This window comes from Ursus arctos, unplaced genomic scaffold, assembly GCF_023065955.2.
Source record: "Ursus arctos isolate Adak ecotype North America unplaced genomic scaffold, UrsArc2.0 scaffold_12, whole genome shotgun sequence".
In the NCBI taxonomy this organism is placed as follows: Eukaryota; Metazoa; Chordata; class Mammalia; order Carnivora; family Ursidae; genus Ursus; species Ursus arctos.
The window spans coordinates 63,845,578-63,861,622 of record NW_026622786.1 but is presented as its reverse complement, the minus strand read 5'-3'; the positions used below and the strand labels follow the sequence as shown (position 1 = coordinate 63,861,622).

The 16,045-nt window shown below is 41.4% G+C and overlaps 1 protein-coding gene across 3 annotated transcripts in view; it reads left to right on the top strand.

The window, feature by feature from the left end:
• Nucleotides 1–15,814, top strand: part of ZFYVE9 (zinc finger FYVE-type containing 9) — a 170,865-nt gene extending 155,051 nt beyond the window's left edge. For all 3 annotated transcript variants that reach the window (XM_044383877.3, XM_026498096.4, XM_057310792.1), the window contains 6 exons: nucleotides 3,097–3,247; nucleotides 5,499–5,579; nucleotides 7,744–7,906; nucleotides 11,631–11,736; nucleotides 13,659–13,835; nucleotides 15,234–15,814. In XM_044383877.3, coding sequence (XP_044239812.3) covers nucleotides 3,097–3,247; nucleotides 5,499–5,579; nucleotides 7,744–7,906; nucleotides 11,631–11,736; nucleotides 13,659–13,835; nucleotides 15,234–15,395 — 840 coding nt within the window. In that variant the 3' untranslated portion in view covers nucleotides 15,396–15,814. The remainder of the gene's footprint in view (nucleotides 1–3,096; nucleotides 3,248–5,498; nucleotides 5,580–7,743; nucleotides 7,907–11,630; nucleotides 11,737–13,658; nucleotides 13,836–15,233) is intronic.
• Nucleotides 15,815–16,045: the final 231 nt, after the last annotated feature.

Here is a 16,045-nt window from a genome sequence, read left to right as displayed (position 1 = left end):
TTTATTTGACAGAGATAGCCAGCGAGAGAGGGAACACAAGCAGGGGGAGTGGGAGAGGAAGAAGCAGGCTCTTAGCAGAGGAGCCTGATGTGGGGCTCGATCCCAGAATGCTGGGATTACGCCCTGAGCCAAAGGCAAACGCTTAACGACTGCGCCACCCAGGTGCCCCAAAACAAATGTTTTGTACTAGATTTTTGAAAGATTAAAGCCATTTAAAGGATTGGATCAGAGAGGTGGACAAATGGGATGGCATGAAGGAAAAAATGGGAACTAAAAAGTAAATTATCTCAATCTTATTTCAGTTAGAAGCCAGAGTTTAACACCAAGATAATATAAGTTCAGATTTGTTTACTAGATACAAAATGGTGGCCTGTGAGTTTTTTCAGGTTAGGTTTAGAATTATTACCTTAAATCTTTTGATAAGAGCAAAGCATTTGTTGAAGAGACTGTCTTATTTTCCATGAGATACTCTTTCCTCCTTTGTCAAAGATTAGTTGACCATATAGTTGTAGGTCCATTTATGGGTTTTCTATTCTGTTCCTTTGATCTGTGTGTCTGTTTTTGTGCCAGTACTGTACTGTCTTGATCACCACAGCTTTGTAATATAACTTGGAGTCTGGAATTGTGAGCCTCCAGTTTTGCTTTTCTTTTTCAAGATTGCTTTGGTTCTTCAGGGTATTTTGTGGTTCCATACAAATTGTAGGATTATTCTAGCTCTGTGAAAAATGCTGGTGGTATTTTGATAGGGACTGCATTAAATATGTGGATTGCTTTGAGTAGGATAGACATTTTAACAATATTTGTTCTCCTAATCCATGAGCATGGATTGCTTTTCCATTTCTTTGTGTCGTCTTCAATTTCTTTCATAAGTGTTCTATAGTTTTCAGAGTATAGATCTTTCACCTCTATGGTTGGATTTATTCCTAGGTATCTTATGGTTTTGGGTGCAGTTGTAAATGGGATCGATGCCTTGATTTCTTCATCTGCTGCATTATTGGTGTGTAGAAATGTAACAGATTTCTGTACATCGATTTTATAGCAACTTCGCTGAATTCATTTATCAGTTCTAGCAATTTTTTGGTGGAGTCTTTCAGGCTTTTTACATAGAGTATCATGTCATCTGAAAATAATGAAAGTTTGACTTCTTCCTTGCCAATTTGGATGCCTTTTATTTCTTTTTGTTGTCTGATTGCTGAGTCTAGAACTTCCAGTACTGTGTTAAATAACAGTGGTGAGTGTGGCCATCCCTCTCTTATTCTTGATCACAAAGGAAAAGCTTCCAGCTTTTCCCCATTGAAGATACTAGCAATGGAAAAAAGACCATCTCTTCAACAAATGGTGCTGTGAAAACTGGACACAGACATGCAGAAGAATGAAACTGGACCACTTTCTTATACCATACACAAATATAAATTCAAAATTGATGAACGACCTAAATGTGAGACAGGAAACCATCAAAATCCTAGAGGAGAACACAGGCAGCAAGTTCTTTGACATCGGCCATAGCAACTTCTTACTGGATAAGTTTCCAGAGGCCGGAGAAACAAAAGCAAAAGTGAACTATTAGGACATCATCAAGATAAAAACCTTCTGCACAGCAAAGGAAATAATCAACAAACCTAAAAGGCAACCTTTGGAATGGGAGAAGATATTTGCAAATGACATATCTGATAGAGTTAGTATCCAAAATCTATAATGAACTTACCAAACCCAACACACACAAAAACAAGTAATCCAGTTAAGAAATGGGCAAAAGACACGAACATACATTTTTCCAAAGACATCCAAATGGCTAACAGACACATGAAAGGATGCTTAACATCACTCGTCATCAGGGAAATACAAATTAAAACTCAATGAGATACCACCTCACATCTGTCAGAATGGCTCAAATTAACAACACAGGATACAACAGATGTTGGCAAAGATGTAGAGAAACGGGAGCCCTCCTACACTGCTGGTGAGAATGCAAACTGGTGCAGCCACTCTGGAGAACAGTATGGAGGGTCCTCAAAAAGTTGAAAATAAAACTACCCTACAACCCAGCAGTTGCACTACAAAGTATTTACGCAGAGGATACAAAGTTACTGATTCAAAGGGGCACATGCACCCCGCTGTTTACAGAACTATCAACAATAGCCAAACTATGGTAAGAGCCCAAATGTCCATCGACTGATGAATGGATAAAGAAGATGTGGTATATATATACACAATGGAATATTACTCAGCCATCAAAAAAATCTTGCCATTTGCAATGATGTGGATGGAGCTAGAGTGTATTGTTCTAAGTGAAATAAGTCAGTCAGAGGAAGACAAATACCATATGGTTTCACTCATGTGGAATTTAAGAAATGAAACAGGTGAATATAGGGGGAAAAAAAGAGACAGACTCTTAACTATAGAGAACAAACCGAGGGTTGCTGGAGGAGAGGGTGGCAGGGGAATGGGTTAAATGAGTGATGGGTATTAAGGAGGGCACTTGTGATGTGCACTGGGTGTTGCATGTAAGTATAAGTTCTCCTGAAACTAATATTACATTATATGTTAACTCACTGGAATTTAAATAAGAACTTGAAGGAAAAAAAGAACAAAGCAACGTATTAGTGATTTCACTGATGATTTCAAACTTAAGTTAGTAAAACTAAGAAGCAATGGAGTTTATATATTTCTAGAGGAAAACACTCCTTTGTGTGTATATGGGAAAAGAGGGCAGATGCACTTACATATGGAACATTCTTTTGACTTAGAATTTCAGTGTATGTATCCTCGGAGAATCCAGTGGGTAGGGGAAATTACTATAATTAGCTAAACTAATGTTAACTTGAATTCAGTGCAGCAACGAAAATACCAAAAAGATGAATGTAAAATATGTCATGTGCTTACTTAGGTTATAATACAAATCACCTATAAACTATACAGGGAATTTTTATATATGTTGATTTTTTTCCCCTCAGTGGTGACTGAGTTTTCACTATTGTTTTTTGTCTTTGAGATAAAGGAGTTGTACTGTGCCAGACCAAAAACAAAAAACAAAAAAAAACCCCACAAAACCATTTTTGTCAGAATAAGAAAGTTAACCCTTTTCTTTGATTGCAGATGATGAAAGCCATGAACAAGTCCAATGAACATGTTCTGGCAGGAGGTGCCTGCTTCAATGAGAAGGCAGACTCGCATCTTGTGTGTGTACAGAATGATGACGGAAACTATCAGACCCAAGCTATCAGTATTCACAATCAGCCCAGAAAGGGTGAGTATTGGAGCTGATTGACACGCTAAGAATTGTACTGGACTTGGAAAGTTGGATATCTTAGCCCCATAACTCTCACTTTCAAGCTAGGTGGCCATAAACAATTTGATGAAATTAACCTTTCCAAGCTTATTCTCCAAGATTACATTGACTCCCCAAGTAGATAGACTCAGAGTCGTAAATGGGATCTCTACTAATAAAGGGAACATTTTGAAAATACTGCCTCAGGATATTGGCAGGGCCAGGGTTGATATTTGAAGGTAGGACACTAGGCCCCGTAGTGAGAATATGCTTAGGTAGATTTTAAGCTTGTTGAATAACCATTTCCAAAGAATGTTAATAGGTTAACTGGAGTCTGAGAGAAGGCTTCTTGGTTCAGTGGTACTTATAATGTGGCCTCATCACTTAGGAGATTGTTAGAAATGAAGCGTCTGTACCCCAGATTTGCTAAATTAGAATTTGTTTTTTTAGCAAGGTTCTGTGTTCAAATGCGTATTGAAATTTAAGAAGCATTGCTTATGGTGGCATTTCTTAAGGTGTCTTATCAGGTTCCATGGTTTTAAAAAATACATAAGTGACAGTCTTGCATAATACATTAAACTGAGAAATCCTGGATTAAACAAGTTTAAACAGATTTCTTTACTACAGGACTTTTCAGAGCCTTTAACAGGCTGATGCATATTATAATTTTCTAAAAGGAAGATAGTGCCTGGCCCTTCCCAAATTTATTTGACTATGAATCTTGTTTTTCCTCAGAGTATCTCCCATAACTCACTTTCTCTAGTATGCTTTATGAAACAGTTGTCTGGGTGACAGTGACATAGGTCACTGTCTTCGATATATTTTTTGAATTGGTTGTTTAGTAAAGGTATAAAAGGTCTTTGTCACATGTATATTCACTATGATATCCAAAATAAGGTAGGTGATAAGTCCACAATGCTGTTAGTCAAATGATACCTAGACTGTTTGAATTAAGTTCTGGATATCATTAATGTAATTGATGATATCCATTTCTAAAACTGGAGGTTCTTTAGAGGATGATTCAAGGCCTGTGAAAAATTTGGAAATGAGGTCAAAAGAAGACCTTTTGAATGAAGCTTACATGTTTAATCTGGAAAAGTCTAGATCAGAAGAGGGTGAAAAATAGCTATCTCTATTTTTAAGGTTTTCTACTATGTGGAAATAAGATTCAGTTTACTCTCTATAGCTACAAAAGGCCAAAACCAGCACTTTGGGTGAAAGTTACAGGACTCTAGATCTGGACTGAATTTGAGAGCACATTCTGTAAGGCCAAGAGTTATCCAGAAGTAGAATGGGCTGCCTTGTGCCATTGTGGGCTCCTTGCCACTAGGAGTCTTTGAGAAAGGCTGGATGTCCACCTGTTAGAGATATTGCAGGGCCAATGGGCAGGAAGTTGGATTACTTAGACCAGTAGAAGATATGGAGGAGCATAGGGGTTCCTGGCTGGCTCAGTTGATGGAGCATGCAACTGTTGATGTCCGGGTTGTAAATTCAAGGCCCATGTTGGGTGTGGAGATTACTTTAAAAAAAAAAAAAAAGAAAAGAAAAGATGTGGAGGAGCATTAGTGAAATTTTCTTAAAGCTAAATGGGATTAAATGTCCTTTCTTTTATGAAGACATAATGGTAACAGATATTTGTCTTTTAAATAAGTTTTTTTTTTTTTTAAAGAACTGCACTAGGTCAATAAAATGCTAATCATATCTCCATCTTCAAAATATATTTTATCTAAAAAAAATTATTAGATCAGGGATCAGACTTTTTCTGTGAATGGCTGGGTGATAAATATTTTAGGCATTGCAGGCCTGTGATCTTTATCGCCAGTTACTCAACTCCGGCTTACTTCGAAAATTGCCACAGACGGTATGTAAATGAGTGGACATGACTGTGTTCCGATGAAATTTTATTTACAAAAACAGGCTGCGGGCCAAACATGTTGTAGTTTGCCAAGCCCTAGACTTGACCATTAAGATTTCTTTGCTTGTAAGATTCTTTAATTCTTGATTGGAGGTAGAGGAAAACAAAATGAGGGAGTGTGTCTTAAAACTTCATTCCCAAAGCTATCATAAGCATCAGAATTATTGGTTACTTGTAGATAGTGGTGTATAGAGTTGATGTTTTTTGTTTTCTGTATGATGATGGTTGGAGTTACCAACTAACTATCAAATATTTCATTATTGTTCTCAGTTTATATCTCCGGATCTACACTGAACTATTTCTATTCTGTTTTAGTGACTGGTGCCAGTTTCTTTGTGTTCAGTGGTGCTCTGAAATCTTCTTCTGGATATCTTGCCAAGTCCAGTATTGTGGAAGGTAAAGAATAAGTTATGTACTGCATGTGTATTAGTTCAGTCCTAATTATACAATTAAAAAAGCAAGGAATGTTGGAGTGCCTGGCTGGCTCAGTCAGTAGAACATGCGACTCGATCTCAGGGTCCTAAGTTGAAGCCCCATGTTGGGCTTAGAGCGTACATGAATGATGATGATGATGATGATGATGATAAAAGTTTAAAAAATAAAAAGCAATGGATGTTAAGTGAAACCATGACACTTCTATAGTAGACTTCTGACTCCTATTATGTATTTAATAGCATAGTAGTACAGGGATGGCTTGACTCTGCTCAGTGATGTCCAGGGCCTCAGTTGAGATGACTTGATAGCTGGGCGTTCAAATTATCTGAAGGTTCGTTCACTCACATGTCTGGGTCCTGGCCTGGGTTGATTTAAAGACTAGGATGGGTGACTGAAGTACTCACACTTTGACTTCTTCGTATGCCATGGTGGCCTTGGGGTAGCTGGACTTCTTATTCCAGGCACGTGTGTTCTCGCAAAAGGCAGAAGCCATGTTGCTTCTTATGACCCAGTCTCGAAAGTCACACGATGTCACTTCTACCATACTGTAGTGTTGGGAGTAGTCATAAGCCTTCCCAGGTTCAAGAGGAGAGGAATTAGACTCCACTTCTTAATGGGGAAATGGGAAGGTAGCATTGTGAGAAAGCATGTGAGACAGGAGATATTGTGGTGACCTTTGGAAAGTACAGTCTGCCACACATGCTGACAGGTTTTCATTTCCACAGTAGCTTACTTCAGTACCCTGTCTGAAAGCAGTCCTTCCTGGGGCTGGAGCCTAGTGTGTTAACGGAAGTACAGAGACGGTCTTACCTATGTTAATAGGTACTGGCTTTGACCTCCTTTTTGGTAAGCTTAATAAAACAACTAGTAAAGAGCAAAGTACATTAATATTTTACAACTAAATTTCACAACTTTGACTATAAAGCGGAAGAATGCTATTAAGAAATTGTTAGGAAATCTAGAAGTTAAACAGTCATTGGTCTTAAGTGACTATTTAATGCCTCTGTGATCAAGTATTGACTACATTTGAAATTGTGTCTTGACAAAATCATTAAAAAAACACCCTTTAAATGTAGTGGAAATGATCATTTGAATTGATACAGATCCTTAAAAATGCAAAGTATTGTGTTTAAAAGTTATATCTCTGTCTTTGGGAATTTCTTAGGTCTTATATTTCACTGTGAGTTGAACAGTTGGCTGCCTGTTTATGAAATTTTTATTGATGCTTTTATAAAATTATTTTAGTTGACGAAATTTTTGGGGCGCCTAGGTGGCACAGTTGTTAAGCGTCTGCCTTCAACTCAGGGCGTGATCCCAGCGTTCTGGGATCAAGCCCCGCATCAGGCTTCTCCGCTCGGAGCCTGCTTCTTCCTCTCCCACTCCCCCTGCTTGTGTTCCCTCTCTTGCTGGCTGTCTCTCTCTGTCAAATAAATAAATGAAATCTTAAAAAAAAAAAAGAGAAAGAAATTTTGTGTCAATGAAGGAGGGTAAACACGTGACAACTTTCACGTCAACAAACACATGACAACTTTCATGGTGAATTTCAGGGTTGCCTTTGACTTGGGTAGATAGCAGGCCAAAAATAGTTGCAGTGCGTTGGCTACAGTGTAGCTCATGTGAAACCATGTGGTAGGTTTGCCTTATTGCTAGCCATGCTAGCCAATGAATGGATTTATCCCTTCTACTGTTGTTTACTCAGTGACTTATTTAACTAACATTTACGGGAATTCACTCTATGCTGGGCAGTCATAGTAAGGTGCAAACACATAAATATGAATAGAGTATGATAAATGCAGGAGTGAAAGCCGTTCTATCAGTCCAGAAGAGGGATGTGACCGTGTGTAAGTTTTCCTCTGGGTGGTCTTAGGAGCAATTCAGTGTGTCTGAAGTGAAATCAACAGGCGAGTGTTTTAAGCAGGAGCCATCTTGGTGTCTGCTCCTCATAGCACTTTCAAAAGTAAGAGGTTCAGCTTAAAGAACAAAACCTCCTATGTCTGTCAGCTTTAGAGAGCAGAGCGGAATTTTACATTTAATCCTAAAGGGATTTGCTAGGTACCCTGATTGATCTGCCCCCTCCCTGGCCTTGCGTTCTTTCCATCTGTATTATCTTGGTGCTGATTCTCAGATGGCGTTATGGTCCAGATCACCGCGGAGAACATGGATGCCTTGAGGCAGGCACTGCGAGACATGAAGGACTTCACCATCACCTGCGGCAAGGCGGACGCCGAGGATCCCCAGGAGCACATCTACATCCAGTGGGTGGATGATGACAAGAACGTCAACAAGGGGTAAAGGCAGAGGACTTGCCCTCTGGCGCAGTTAGTTAGGAGCTGGGCCCTGGGTTTTGTCTACGCTGGTGTTTATAACTTTACTGAAAGCCCAAAGAGAAAGGACTGCTTCAGAGAGAGAGAGAGAGAGATTTATATATTTATATATATATATATAAGATTTTATTTATTTATTTGACAGACACAGCGAGAGAGGGAACACAAGCAAGAGTGGGAGAGGGAGAAGCAGGCTTCCCACGGAGCGGGGAGCCTGATGCGGGGCTCAATCCCAGGACCCTGGGATCATGACTGAGCCGAAGGTGGACGCTTAACGGCTGAGCCACCCAGGCGCCCCAGCTTCAGATATTTAACATAAAATTTTAAATTTCTAGCATGTTGGCTTAATTTCTGAAGGAGTTTCTCTGCATATTTTTGAAGAAGTGTGGGGGGAAGGAGTTGATGAAACAAAACAATCCTCTAAAGTTATCGACATAATAGTTAATAACCTAAGCTGTTTATGGTTTTATAAAGAAAGCCCTTTTGCTAACATTGTTTCATTTGAGATAATAACTAGTGTTGTTTTTGCCATGTTATAGATGAGTAAACAAGTACCTAAAAGCTCAGTGACTCCGCAGAGCCAGGAAGTGGCAGAGCTAGGACTTAAAACCACCTCCTTGGGCTTCAAGTCCTAAACTCTTTCCCAGTATATGGCAGCTCTACTCTGAGGGCTCAAGCCAAAACTTTGGTCATCTTTGACACTTCTTTTTCTCTCACACCCTACACCTACTCCAATGGTAAATCTGGTGCTGTTACACTTTCTAGCATATATTTTGTATATCCAGTTATATTTTACTTCAACATGTATCCAGAATCATACTACCTCTCTGGCCACCATCCTGGTTCAGGCCACCATCATTTGGTCTGGATTATTGCCGGAGCCTTTCAGTTGGCTTGCTTGTTTCTAGTCTTCAACTCCTCCTGCCCCCCAACCTAATCTATTTCTAATACAGAGCAATGTCCCTTCTCTGCTCAGAACTCACCACTGGCTTCCAGTATGATTCAGGGTAAAAGCCAAAGTGTTTTTCAACTTCTGTGTCCTCACATAATCCGCCTACTCTCTTACCTCACAGAAGCAACACCTGCCTTTTTTTTTTTTTTTTTAAGATTTTATTTATTTATTTATTCAACAGAGATAGAGACAGCCAGCGAGAGAGGGAACACAAGCAGGGGGAGTGGGAGAGGAAGAAGCAGGCTCATAGCAGAGGAGCCTGATGTGGGGCTCGATCCCACAACGCCGGGATCACACCCTGAGCCGAAGGCAGACGCTTAACCGCTGTGCCACCCAGGCGCCCCCAACACCTGCCTTCTTGTCTGAGCATGTCAACTCTGCTTCTGCCCTCAGACGTTTGCTTGCTGTTCTTTCCCCTTGTACTCTGTCCCTCAATAGCCAAGATAGCCAAATGAGTCCCTCCTTCACCACCTTCAAGTTTTTTCTAGAATGTCATTTTCTCAGTAAAGCCTTCCTTGGCCGGCCTATCTAAATTACAATCCTCCCATACACATTTCTTCTCTCCCACTCCCAATACTTCCCGTCCCCCTTCCTTGCATTGTATTTCTCAAGAGAACTTATAATTCTCTAACATAAAATATATTTTCACTTATTATATTGCCCCTGGGATGTAAACTCCATAAGGGAAGGGATTTTTGTCTGGTTTATTTATTGCTGTATCACCAACACCTAAAACACTGTCTGGCACTGAATAGGTGCTTAAAAATTGATTGATTGAATGAACATATCATACATCATTGTATTAAGCTTTCTGCCATCCAGTCCGTCCCTTTTTCCTTCAGGCAATAATAATTCTCTGCGTAGGTCTCTGGAAATACAAAAACAAATTCCACAAGCTCCTGCTGAAAAAGTGGTTCAGTCTGGTTTTGAAGATAGTTATAAATAAGTGCACCCAAGTATGGAAGATGCTCATAGAAAACTCTCTTAAGATACAGTGAAGATAAGAAAGAAAAGAGGAAGCTTGGTAGAGGTACTGGGGCGGTACTCAAGGACCTTCATAGAGAAATGGACGCTGATGGAGCTCAGTCTGGTGAGAGGAGTTGGTATTTGCCACACAGTTGTGGCAGAGTGGGCGTTCCAGTCTGAGGGAATAGCAGGAACAAGGCAAACAGAGGGCATTGACAACACGGCACACCAGATTTTTTAAAAATCTTCTGAGCTTTTGAACAAAAGCAGTTTCTAAATCAATGAGTACATTTGCCTATTTTACAAATAGCCCTTTCCCATGCTTCACTGGAAATTTTAATTTCAAAATCAATTTGTGGTGAATTCCCTAATATAGTTGGAAATGAACATGGTTATTAGGACCAAAAAATTGCTGCAAATCTGATGCTATGAGGTACCCGTAACTAATAACAAGCAGGTTGCCCCTTCCTACAGCAAGTGCCAATGGCAGCACCTCAGAAAACGGGACAAGAACTAGTTAGGGAAGACTCTCAAATTCAGGAGTTTAGTGTGTAGTGTGTAAAATGAATCTTTTCCAGCTTGTTCCTCAGTGTCTGGATATCCTCTCTCAAAATACTCTAATCAACTAAGAGTGCCCCCCCCTTTTTAAAAAGATTATTTTAGGGAGAGAGAGAGTGAGAGCATGTGAGTGGGGAGGGGGAGGGGAGGGGGAAGAGGGAGAATCTGAAGCAGACTCTGCACTAAGCACAGCGCCCAACGTGGGGCTTGATCTCACAACTACAAGATCACGACCTGAGCTGAAGCCAAGAGTCTGACGCTAAACGCACCGCGCCACCCAGGTGCCCCAAGAGTGCCCTTTTTCGATACCGTTGTTTCATGAGTTAGAGGTTAAATTCAGTGTTGTTTAAATAACTTTAATTCAGGTGAATGAAATGAATCCTTGATATTGAAGTTCAAGTTCAATTTGATCTTTTTACACAGGGATTAAAAAACATAAACAGGTTTGGAAACTGTTAGGAAGAGTTTGGAATCTTTGTGACAGTTATTTTGAATCCTCATCGAAATGAATGTGAATCTCTACCTATTTACAGTTGCTTTATTTTGGAGAGGAAAGGACTATAAAGAGCCTTTCTGTTCAGGAACTTAGGAGTGATAATTTAGCACTAAAGGGAATTTGTTGTAATAATAATATAAATACTTGTTCATGAGCTCACACCAACACTGTTTTCATTTACGTACTTGGTCAAATAATTCTTTTAATCAATAAATATTTATTAAACGCCTACATTCCAAGCAGTGTGTCAGAACTGGGAATACAGCCTACAGAGGTGAGTGTATCATATTCCCTCCCCTTAAGAAGTTCATTGTGAGGCAGACGTGCAAACGTGTCAGTGTTGTCATGGTCAGAAGCAGAGTGTGTAACAGCAGAGGGGAGGACGAGATTGGATGGGTGGCCATGCACTCACTAAATTTGGGAAGGAATGCTGGGAGAAGAGAGTAGGTTTGAGTAGATAGATTTTTAAATTGAAAGAACCAACTCCTGGAATCATGGCTCCTTTTTTATATGTGCTCTTTGATTATTTCAGTGCACAGGCCCCCCCATGAGGGCTCTATTCATGTACATTTTTGGGCAGTGTCTTCGTACCGTGATGTGTTGCTCAGATGTGCTCAACAAAGTGCCCAGTGTAATTAGTAGCAAGACTTGATATGAGAAGTGGTTCTTCTGACTTCGAGAGCTGCTTCCATCTCTTTCCTTTGCCTCTATTGTAGTGTTGTAAGTCCTATAGATGGGAAGTCCATGGAGTCTATAACAAGTGTGAAGATATTCCATGGATCAGAATATAAAGCAAATGGAAAAGTCATCAGATGGACAGAGGTAAGGAAATGAAACTTGGCATCCTTGGTCCCCTTTGAGCACAACTTTTTGCAAGGTTCAGAGACACACTGTGGACTGATTCTGAAGGATAAGAATAGAAGATGTCTCTGTTTACCTTCGGTACTCCAGTCCCTCTGGTCTATCTTAGCTCGCCTGGAAGAAATGCCGCCAAGTACAGCCTGTAGCAGTCTCATTTCTCTTCCTTTTTATGAACGAGCTTTTAGAGATTTGTTTGCATTAGAATTCAAGAAGGATGCTTCTCTGAATAGTATATACCATCTTTGCTGTGTTCATCAGAATGCTGGGCGAGTTCTATGTACTCACAGTTAGAAGTATCTTACATAACACAGTCTTTAAAAAAATAGGCTTATTTCACCAATAAAAAAACTAAAGCTCAGAGACTCAGTAACTTGTCCAGGATTACAAGGCAAATAAGAAATGGCAAAGTTCTGCTTCAAACCCAGATCCTGCCAACTCCCAAGCTCTTTTCCACTATACGTTCATTCCCTCACCTGAAAGCTGTACGAGAGGCTAACCTGGGAGTGAGAGGAGCAGGGCAGGGCCCCGTACGTGTGTTCATCTCAGATCAGGAAGTTTATTCTCTGAGAATAAACAGGTAGGTTGTAGGTCTCTTAATTTCTGTTGAACCTGAGTTATACTCCTCCATAAAACAAAACATTATAAGACTTCTAGAATTCCTTGCAGTCTTAAAAGTCTTAATTTTTTTCAAAAAAAATTCTGTGACTTCTAGCTTTCCCATTTTATACACAGGGTAGCTCAGGCTAAGAGAAGTTTGATGCTTTACCCAAGTTCACGCAGCTGGTTCATGAGAGCAAGAGACTAGAACCTGGTTCTGCATTTCTCAAGCTGTTGTTCCAAGTAACTTCTGCATACCACCAGGCTCAGTGTTTTCATATGCAGCTCAGTGGTCTCAGCAGCTTGCTTTGTAATGATTATCCCTTCCACACACTCCAAGTAGTACAGAGTCTGGACCATGTGAAACTCGTTACCACTTACTAGTAGTTTGACCTCTTCTCCCTCCCTTTTGCTCCCCAGTAATCCAGTGAGGTAGCAGTGTGACCCATCTCATTTAAATAATGAGAAAACAGGAGCAGAGGCCTGGCAGAGCAGGGGCCAGATGACTTCTGATGCCCACTTCGGAGCTCTGCTCATCATTTCATGGTGCTATTCTCACTGGTGCACGGGGCTTCCGGGCTGCCCCCTTTGTAGTACTTTTAGCGTAAGCCCCCTAGCAGTAAGCCAGGGGGTGGTGTATATAAGCATTGTGTATTTGCATATCTGTATCTTCTGTATTATGCTTTTATATCATTTACAATAACCAGGGAAGCCAGGGGCTTTCTGTTTTACAAAGGCGTAGTTGGGCATTAAGAAGTCAAAGGACTCGCTTGTGACCCTCCTCTCTTGGACTAGGACTCACTGTGCTTCTGATTCTGTCTAGTGCACTGTTCAGCTTGCTGTAAGGACACTAACACGGTTCTGGCCTCAGCAGTGGCACAGTCTTGTGAGAAGAAAACTCTTGTGATGAGAGGCAGAAGACTTAGATTCTTGGATTGGTCTTGCCTCTAAGGACTTCTGTGCACTTGAGCAAGTCACTTCTCTTCTCTGAGTGATCTGTAACATGAAGGGGTTGGGTCACGTAATCCATAAGAGCTGTTCTTTTAGATTCCAAGATGATTCCCGCAGAAGATTGTCCACATAAAAGGATTACCTTTTAGAAATAATGCCTTTTCTAGTTCTCCGTAGAACATACCCTTATGACGGGGGCTGAGACCAGGGAGATAGGCAGGTCAGGTCTTCCTGCACATCTTAGGGGTCAGGGTGCTCATACACAGTGGGCTCATGCACTTGTTTTTCCGCACATCTGGGCACAAGGCTAAAAGTCTCTTCTATTTGGGGAACAGGTGTTTTTTCTAGAAAACGATGACCAGCACAGTTGCCTGAGTGATCCTGCAGATCATAGCCGATTGACTGAGCACGTTGCCAAGGCTTTTTGCCTTGCTCTCTGTCCCCACCTTAAGCTTCTGAAGGAAGATGGAATGACTAAACTAGGACTACGTGTGACACTTGACTCAGACCAGGTAAGAAGAGTCTTAGGAGGTAGCCTTGGAAGCTGGGCTTGAGCAGCTTTTTTGGCATGTGAGTGTTCCTGAATCAACCTAGAGAACTTAGTTCTCTGGGTCTTCTGGCCTTCCCTGTGTTAGTCATGTACCCAGATGTGCTGGTTGGTGAGACTCTCTGAACTGTTTGAACCTTGGCTTCCTCACCTGAATGTCTTCCCAGGACTGTTTTGAGTGTGGGGTAAGGAGGGGAAGTGTTTGAGGACCTGCCACCCCTGTGTGAAGGGCTTCAGTGCTCTTCTTTGAGACTCCCCAGTTCCACCCTTCAGGAATCATTCTGTTGCCCTGAGCCAGCAGGTCCCAAGCTGTCCCGTCTGCTGTTTTCTTAATCCAGCTGCAGCAGGCTTCTTCTGACGGGCCTCTGCACCTCTCAGTCCTTAAGGTTTTTCTTGTCAGCATTTCAGTGCTAGTCCGTGGATGAGGACTTGATCTATTTCCCCACTAGTTTTCCTGTCAGCTTGGGTCTCCTGTGGCCAGGATTCCCTTCCTGTCTTAATATTTTTGTAAGCTGTTGTAGTAACAGTCCCCCCCGCCCCGCTCCAATCCTTGTCCCAGTGTCTCTCTCCTGTGGCCTTGTGGTCTGATCTCTATTTTTTTGAATTTTGGATCCCTGTGACATGTCCCACTGCTCATGCTTTAATGCAGAGTTGTGTCACTATCAGGGAAAATATGAAAGGTTATGATTGGACTCCACCTCCTGCCTAGTCATCAGTCAACGTATTTATTTTCTGATTAAGCTCTTGACCAATGCAGTACTAATAAGCATATCAGGGTAATACAAATGAGGTCTCCTGGTCCTTTCTCGAATGATACTGATAACCTGGTTAGAGAATTGCCTTACATAAAACAATTAAATAACAAGCATTTTTCTGCTAAATGTGTGAGCCTCTTGAGGGCAGGGGCCCTGTTACATTCACCTTTGAATCCATGTGTGTGTAGGTGCTCAGAAAATGGCTTGTGGTTGGATGGATGGATGGATGGATGGAAGAACAGATGTTCAGTTCCTGCTGTTAGGGAGTTGTACCAAGTATATTTCTCATCTTATTTTCCACAACCAAAGGTTTAGGTATTGTTTCTGACGTTCCATACCTCTCTGTGCTGCCCCTCACCCCCCACCGTTTCCTGGGAAACTAAGGCCTTAACAGGTTAAGTGTCTTAGCCTAGGTCTCACAGCTACCAAGTGCCAGAGTCAGGATGAATACATGACAGGATGATAATAAATGACAGTTCAGGGAAGAGAAGGAGAACCTTGTGTTCACGGCTATGTGTCTAACCTGTGGCCAAGGACATTTCCTTTCCAGCTCAGCCTCCTTGGCCCTCTCTGTCCAGTAACCTGTCGTCCCCTTCTCTGTGCCGTAGGTTGGCTATCAAGCAGGGAGCAATGGCCAGCCCCTTCCCTCGCAGTACATGAACGATCTGGACAGCGCTTTGGTGCCAGTGATCCATGGAGGGGCCTGCCAGCTCAGTGAGGGCCCCATCGTCATGGAACTCATCTTTTATATTCTGGAAAACATCGCATAGACAGAGAGGACTTCATTGTTTTTCCGTTCAGACCTGTTGCAACAGCAGTCATACCCAAATCATTTGCACTTTAGAACTGGAAGATTAAGCTTTTGTTAACACTATTAAATGGGGGGTGGGTGGGAGTGGGGGTTTGGGGGCAGGGGTGGGAAAGGGTGGTCGGGGGGACAGATGTTCCATAATTCTGAGTCTTCTATGCATTGTCCACCAAGAAGATCTGGGCAGCTTCTGTTACTGCGCAAGTTATGCTATCCTTGCCGCTAATCCCCTTCCCTTACTGTTAAGACAAAAATCCCGCTCCTCTCTTTTAAGATTTACTTATGGTCTTGTGCTCAGAAATGCTCAAATGGGTACAACCATCACCAAGGATGGGGTTGGGAGGGCAGAGGGAAAATAAAAAAAGAAGCATTGGTCTTGCACTCTTTGTACAGAATTGATATAAAAAAGAATTCCACACTGATTTTGTCCTACTTACATCACAGTGACTTCAAGTAGAATTCACACTTAGTTTTTTGCATTTTATCAGATTATTCACTGAAGTGAATCAGAGACCCAGTGGATTACCTCTTCTGTCCAAGGAATGGCATCTCAGTGTAAATGAGGTCACGTGGATAGCAGAGCTGAATTCAGGATTGCTCAGGATCTGCCCG